This window comes from Atractosteus spatula, chromosome 8 (assembly GCF_055471065.1).
Source record: "Atractosteus spatula isolate fAtrSpa1 chromosome 8, fAtrSpa1.hap1, whole genome shotgun sequence".
Classification (NCBI taxonomy): Eukaryota; Metazoa; Chordata; class Actinopteri; order Semionotiformes; family Lepisosteidae; genus Atractosteus; species Atractosteus spatula.
In genome coordinates this window covers 39,384,690-39,392,686 of record NC_142713.1, presented here as the reverse complement: position 1 = coordinate 39,392,686, position 7,997 = coordinate 39,384,690, and the positions used below count along the sequence as shown (strand labels likewise).

General features: G+C 35.5%; 1 protein-coding gene across 1 annotated transcript in view; it reads right to left on the bottom strand.

Annotated features, from left to right (window-relative positions):
• The window catches only part of fbxl13 (F-box and leucine-rich repeat protein 13), a 70,647-nt gene that overhangs the window by 814 nt on the left and 61,836 nt on the right, over nt 1-7,997 (bottom strand). Inside the window, exons 18-20 of the mRNA XM_088923225.1 lie at nt 5,491-5,574; nt 1,297-1,431; nt 211-374 (exon numbers count right to left, since the gene is read on the bottom strand). Of these exons, the coding sequence (XP_088779351.1) occupies nt 211-374; nt 1,297-1,431; nt 5,491-5,574 (383 nt within the window). The remainder of the gene's footprint in view (nt 1-210; nt 375-1,296; nt 1,432-5,490; nt 5,575-7,997) is intronic.

The following is a 7,997-nucleotide window of genomic DNA, read 5'->3' as shown; positions in this document are numbered from 1 at the left end:
AACAGGCTACAGCTATGAGGCAGCACCTCTAACTACCATACCACCCAATAATAATCCACACCTATACTTCTATACCATTAAAGAGCACTTTTAATTTAATTTTTGTGATTGTGTGGACACATTTAGGGTCCACAAGTCTGCCATATAGTGGCACTCAAGGCACGTCATAATGTCTAGGTTTTGGTTGACAGGTACCAAAAGAAGACTTACTTGGAGATGCCTCTGCAGTACAACATTTTGAGCACCTTCAGCTGCTGGCATCCCTTGTGTAAAAACGTGGGCGTCTTGTCACTAAGGCGAACGCAGCCACTGACATCAAGCTCCCGCAGATAATGGCACGCTCCTGTTAGGTACTGTATACACATATCTGTCATCTGGTGTGGAACACAATCACAGACGTTACATTTCTGTGCCAGTACTTGAATTGTTTCTCTATGATGGAGCAATGGAAATATTTTTTTAAATGATTTTTAGAAATCTCTGGAATCAGTTTGGATCTCGGTGAAGGACCCAGATCAGCTGCAAGCCATCATGATGACAGAGACATTCACTTAACTGTTTTTAAAGGTTTTTAGTGTTGACTCTGTTTGCACAAGGCCTTTATTGATAAAAGGTCAGCTTAAAATTAATGCTGAAAACTAGGTCACAGAAAACACAGCAGCCCTTCTACTGTATTTAGCTTTCTGCTCTTCTCCTCCGTCTCAGCAGGCCCAAACAATGGACTGTTCCAATCATTCATATGATTTAAGATCCCTCTCCAGGCTGCCTCTCAGTAGGAGTTAACATGATTTACTGAGAAGAGTCAATCCTCACCAATTCTTCGTACCATGACTAAAGACCTCCAAGGGTCAATGGTGACCTTCCTGGCTGAGAATTTAACCCAACTGGGACTTTTTTTTGCTGTGACTCAGACTACAAGATGAAATGTGCTCTTCAACCAAGTGAGGTTTATTATTATTTTCTTAGCCCTTTTTGTTTTAAAAACAGTGAACATTCCTAAATCATTTTAAATATAATTTCACATATACAGTAAATAACTTTCACCGATTCTTACAAATGCAGAACTTTTTTTTTAATATAGAATCAAATCTATGAAAAGAAAACATTACCATCTTCCTGTACTGAAAATAAGATTATACTGCGGTTTAGGTAAAAAAAATATTTGAATGCTTCAAATAGGATTTAGTGTGCCCTTCTTTATTACCTAAACTATTTTTAACTTTTATGGGAAAAGGTAAGGGAAGAGAAACATGTTCTAACATTTGAGTTGCCATTTATGGCCTTTTGTAAACATACTTTGGGGCACCCAGAAATGTTGAGTGAGATGATCGTCCGGCAGTAAAAAGCCAGTGCTTTAATAGTCTGGTCTGTCAGTGAGAGGCAGTGTGAAACATCCATGCACTCCAAATCTCTGACTTGCTTGCAAAATTTCTGCAACACAAAAGATAAAGTAAATTGCAACAGACAGGAAAGACTTCTCCTGTCGGAAGTCTGAATGGTTTGTGAAAAAATATGAAAGGTTCTTTTTAATATATCAGACTAATCCTTTAGGATTTATTGTGCCAAGTCTGATTATGAAAAGAAGAAAAAGCCCTGTTCATAAAAGTTTTGGCAAAATACTGAAACCTCAGACAGATGTACGTGAGTCGCATCATGTCAATTTTTAATTTGCTTTAAGATGTTTTCTGGTTAAAATAAAGAGATAAACTGAAGCCTTAGAAAGAAAAACTGTTCCATTTTAACTTTATTTCATGCAGTGTACACCAGACATATATTCTTCATTCATGAGAGCATATATTTTGATTCTTGAATGTGTATGCGTAAAAGCATGCAACAATGAATACTAGTGAACATTTAATTTACCTAACATATTCTTCTAATATTACTGAGTATGAAGAATAAAGAGGAAAATATTTAACTATTGCACATTTTTTTAATTAAAGATGGAAAAAATCGTGCCTTGACATCTACACATAGTTCCAGATGCAGTCCTCTGTATTGTATAAAAATGTAGTTTTTGATCATATATTTGGCATTTGTACAATACAAAACATGAACATATTTGCTAGCGATGTGTGCCTGATGACCACTCTTTTCCATTTGTTTTTTTTTCTGCGTCATAAAAACATACAGAGAAACACGGCATTGGTTAAAAATGGGGCCTTTTTGAATCAAGAATGATCACACTACAATCTGCTGTGCTTTGTGGGTGTTTATTTTAAGTATTTGAAGTTTTAATAAATTTTGGCTTAACCCGCTTGGGTAAAGGGCATCCTCTCAGTCATAAGACGAGGGCTGGAAGAACCGAAGACGCTGCATGCAGTGTATAGGAGCAGACGAGAGGGCAGGAGACAGTAGAAAGTAAATTAATGAACAGGAGGATGAGCAAAACGAGAGAGTAGGAGCAGCAGGGATAGAGGACAAATAGCAGGAAAAACAGCGCGACTGCAAGGAGAGGAAGTGAAGAGAAATAGAAACAAGGGGACAAAGTGGAATGGAAGGTCCAGGGAATCGACTGGTGATAACTGGCATCTACCTGCTTGCTGGGGCAAGGTTATCACGTGAGGCGGAAATATGCTACATGACAGAGTTTGTTTATTATTATGAAAAAAAAAATCGGTGCATTTCTTGTCGAAGGGAATGCTGTGATAGCAGAGTCCTTTGCAACCCAGCTAAAGTCCAGTCTTTGCTGTCAGGGATTGCAGTAAAGGGAGATGGAGGGGGAATGAAGCAGCAACAGAGGAAGACAAAACTGCAGGCTGATTGTGAAAAGCCTGAGATTCTTGCTCGAGGCTGGAAGTTCTTTGTGAGAACAACAGATGTGGAGATCCACAGGGAAGAGGACTAGTACATTTAAAAGGACACCACTGAGTTTCTTTCCTTCTATTGTAGGTGGCTTTGTTTGTTCAATCTGAAAAGTTATGGAGAGACCAGCGTAGAAGTTTTACTTTCTTTCTGTCCTTTCAGTTGTTTAATTTAAATGATTCTGTTTAATTCAACAGCGAGGATCACGGTCCGCATTTTGAATTATGCATGAGACAGCACAGGAGACAAGTAGAATACCTATATATTTATTTTGTAGTTTGGGGCATGGTCCATGTACAGGTAAATAATGCGAAATTATTCCGATTTAAAACACTTTGGTGAAATTGGCTTTGTCTGTCATTATCCCTCCTGAGGTATCTTCCATTTATCTGTTAAATCCCTCTCCAAATGATTAATACTTTACAGATGACAATATGAACTCACTGCACGGTCTTCAAACACAACACTTAAACTATTCACTTAGTGTGAATTATGTGCGCAATGTGGTGTTCTACAAAAAATAATAATCTCTTAAGATGTAAAAATACCCTGCTGTATTTAGTTTAAAAAATGAAACGAAGAAGTGTGAACATTATTTTTTATGTCTAACATCCCAGATATCTTTGCACTCTTGCCTGTCCAGGCACATCTGCCCACTCCCTTTATACACTCACTCTGTTTCCTCCAAGGAAGCCTAACACTTGGAAAAAATATTCCTATGGTAAACACAGGGGGTCTGCTTCTCATGAGTCATTCATATTTTAAAACAGAAACAGGACAATCTGGCAACTGGCAGAAGATCAATGTGATGTGTGAGATTTTTTTTAATGCATCCCTTTCCCTGCTACAAACATTTTTAAACATTTACATATGTAAGTTACCTGGAGATGTCAACATGAGTTGTATTGTGAAACTAACTCTGATGATAAATTTTGTTTACAGTAATCAAATTCATCTGTAAAACAACTGGTACTCCTATAAAGACGTTTTTAACTAAAATCACCAGAAAAATACAACCTAATGATAATACGGCAGAAAATGATTTTGGATTATTTGTGCCTCCTCTGATGAATGAAAAATATATTTTTCCTTATGGAAAAAGCTTGGCTAAAAACTTCTAGAAAAGAAGTCTAGTTTGGGATGATCAGACATCTGTTTAATCTTTACACTCCTGATCTACTTTCTTGATTGAGAAAGAATGACAAATTCCTAATTTTACGTTACCAGGGTGCATTGTTTTGTAACATACTGTAGAAAAGTTACAAATGTTTAACAAATTAAGACGTTTAAATTCTGAACTCAAATAGCACTATTTTCTTCTGATTTCTCCAAGACCAGAATGGAAATCTATTGCCCTTCTTCACGTTAATTTCAGTACAGTAAAGCACTTTTCTAGTGACACACTATGCTAAATGAGGTCTTACTAACTAACGCATTGTATAATTTAACTTCCCTAGATAAACAGTCTTTTTATAGTATACATTGGGTTTGTTTTTCGATGTGCAGGCCATTTGTCCCTTGTCTTAGGTGTTTATTTTATTGCCCAGCAACAGCTCTGGCACTGAAATTCTGACACCAGAACAGCTAGTTACAGGGGGAGAGTATCTGTTGGAGTATGCTTTCACAGCAGAGGTAAGATCATCAGAATGCCCAGCTGAGTAGAGACCAGAGGGCAGGGCTATACTGTAGGCACAGAAGTTATTCATACAAAATTAAGGGAAAGAACCTGCAATTTACATATGTGTGGACTTTTCCAAGTTTGATATTAAAATCCACTAAACTAAAGTTTTTTGTCACCTTTTAGAATCATCTTTAGCAGTTTACATTTTCCTAGAGAGAGATGTATGTTTAATTATGATTGTAAAAGGGTTGTCAATGTTAGTACTCCAGCTGGATGGGTTTTGAAACTCAACTGTACATATTTAACCAAATGTTTCCTGAAAACCACTTACTGCTGGTAAGGGTAACAGCACCAGCTGTTTATAGGGGTTCGCCAGCATTAGTCTGTGTGTTGTGCATTGTTTGAAGGTTGTGTAATAAATTTTTTAAGCTATTTCCCATTCAATTCTCAACCATCAAATTGTTCACAGAAAATTAAAGAACCCACATGATGTTACTCATTTTGCCAGAGCACCAGGAATGTTTTTATAGCTACACCACATTATCTGAATGAGGATAATGCAGAGTCCACAGAAACAACTAAATCGTTTTCAAAAGCATCTGCAATTGTCCTTATAATACATACAGTATTTTTAACCTGTTGGCTATCCCATTTTTTGTCCTCTACAAATTTGATGCAGTATGTTTACTGAACATATCAAGTTGAGATCATGTATGTAAATCAGCACTCCTGAAACAAATCTCTTTCCTGCGCTATGCCAAAAAAAGAACTGTCTCATACAATTTTGAGAAGTTCAAAAAACATTTAGGTTGTTGAAGTGATAAAAAATATTGTCCACTGAACAATAATAAAAATGGTGACAACAGGCTAAAAAGATATTTAAAAAGAATGTCACAGAAACAATGAAAACGTAAAGTGTTAAGGTTTCAACAAACACTAAAGATTACTACTGACAGATACTTTAGATATTGTGACTTCATTATGAATCCTATATTTTTTGGTTTTAAAATCTGTACAAGATATACCACATTCTTGGCCAAAAATGTAATACTTCAATAGTATACCTCAATTCCAACATCCGTAATCCAAAGGCATTCTGAAACAGTTAATTTCTTAATACCAGTGTTGTTACCAAGAGCCGCCAAACTCTGTTAAAAAAGAAAGAAATGTACATCACTAATTGTTGATTTCCTTAGACAGAATGACCAAGCTTCTCTCCAAATTCAGCACATTGAATTTTTAACTAAGCTCTCACCCCAATGGTAGAGGGTTAAGAACTTAAGTCTATCATTAATTCTTTGCTTTGTAAATGACATTGAAGCATAACATACTGTACTGTACACATGTAAAACAAAAAATAAAAACTAATAAGTCATAATAAAGCAATAAAATGTGTTGATTTTGAGTTGGATCTGGAACACATCTCTCCCATTTACATTAAATCTTAATTGAAATGCATATCTGGCTAACATGATTTTGCCTTACACATGACTTATTTGATCATTTCATAAAGAACAAATGTGTACAGCTTCCAAAATAACAAGCACATGTTCACATTTGTAAATCATTTAAAGTTTCCCATCAGAAAACAAAATGTTTTGGAAGAAAGACGGAATCAGATTAAGTTATTTTGGGACTTAATCGTAGAAATTAAATAATAGCATGTAATATTGCTACAAATGAAATGCTTGTCCTGGATAGTTGAGCTCAATGCTAATTGTAATACATAGGGAGTGTACTGTAAATACGTAAGGTCACATTTTACTGAAAAATTGGGTCTTGACAACAGTTTGCTTAGAATCTAAATGTATCAAAGACAATATTGCAACCCCCTTTAGTCAGCATAAGTCAAGCATGGTTATATGGCTACTTTGGTGCTAACAATGTGCTTTCAGAACCGATAAATAAGCAACAACTTAAAATACACACAGACATCTGTTTTCTAGACTGATGAACAACACACACAACACATGAAAAGTTTACATACATTTGCAGTGACAGTGAGTATCTAGACCCTGCTTTTTACAAAACCAAAACTGATCAGACCATCTCTGTCAGTGGTCTTAATAGCACCCAAATAAGACTAATGCAGTTACCATACATTAAAGCCATTATTATACAGTAAAAGTCTCTACTCATGACAAAAATGATGCTAAATCAGTTCCCTTGATCAAATTAATACATCACAATGCACCAAAAACGTTTTTCTTTGGCTGGTGACTATTTCCACAAACATATAAGAACATTGTCCATTTTCCCATTGGATTTAAATTGGGTTTCTTCTCTTTTCAGTTCCTGACAGACTACTACACTAACAATTCCACCCTCTCCTGTCTAGGTCTGTAATTGAACTGAGAGGTGAATACTGCTCAGTGATTATACAATAATCCTAAAACAGTTCTCTGTTAACTAATTACTATTGCTATATTTCTACTCTGTTTTCTGTGCATTAGCCAATTCTCATTCCATTCACATACAGTACATAATTTAGGATTGCCTTAGGTTTAGGACTGAGAATTATCTTCTGTGAAACTTCATTTTAGGCTTTATATTACTATACCACATTGCAGATTGCACTTGCATACTTTATATTCCTACTGTTACCTTAAAGAAAGCTTCTAAGAAAAAAAGGCCTACCCATTCTCGATACATGCTATGTATAATATGGTTCTAAATTCTGTTATATTATTTCTTGAAATGTCAGTTTGGATGAAAGATGTCATCCTGGACTTTGAACAAACACTTTTATTGTCTTAGTCGCTTTGAGGCTCAAAACTGAGAAGTGCATAAAAAGTTTTGTTTTAAAAAGTCACTTTCAGTATTCTTACAATGAAATAGTTTATTTATCTATGGTACTACAGAGGCTATTCCTGAACGTAAACAAGCTGAAGCACTTGGATGGCATTACATATGCAGTAAGTTAAATTTAGGTACATGATAAATGATGATCAGGCAACAAAAGTTATCTCTCTAAAATATCATTTCCATTTCTGCAAGATCTATTTTTTTAAAGGAGGAGAATATTGCAATTGGCTCTAAACTAAATAACTACAAAGGGTAAAAGTCAAATGTATAGGAAACGTAGAAAACGAAATGGAAATGGCTGATATATTGTAATGAGTATTTCACTCAGTGACAGCGAAGGAAGAAGTCAACAACATGCCCCAGACAGTGGAAGAGCAAAGTCCTATATTAAATAGTCCAGAAGAGGCAGGCGTGTTTTGGATACTATAGGCAAAGCTTATAAATCTTAAGTACCCAATGGTATACTATCAATTATACTATATACTATACTATACAAGCCATTGACATAGCTCTTCCAGCAGCTGCTCATAAATGGATAGTACCCAAAGACTGGTAATGTAGTGACCATCCAAAAGGATGTCAAAACTGAACCAAGTAATTATAAACCCATAAGTCTGACAAATGTTAGATATTAGGTAATGGAAATGATAATTACAAGTAAACTATAGGTGCACTTAAATGGCAATAGGATTCAAAGGAATAGTCAATCCCTAGAAAAGGTAGCTCTGGCTTAACTAATTTAAGAGTAAACAAGCAATAACAGTAA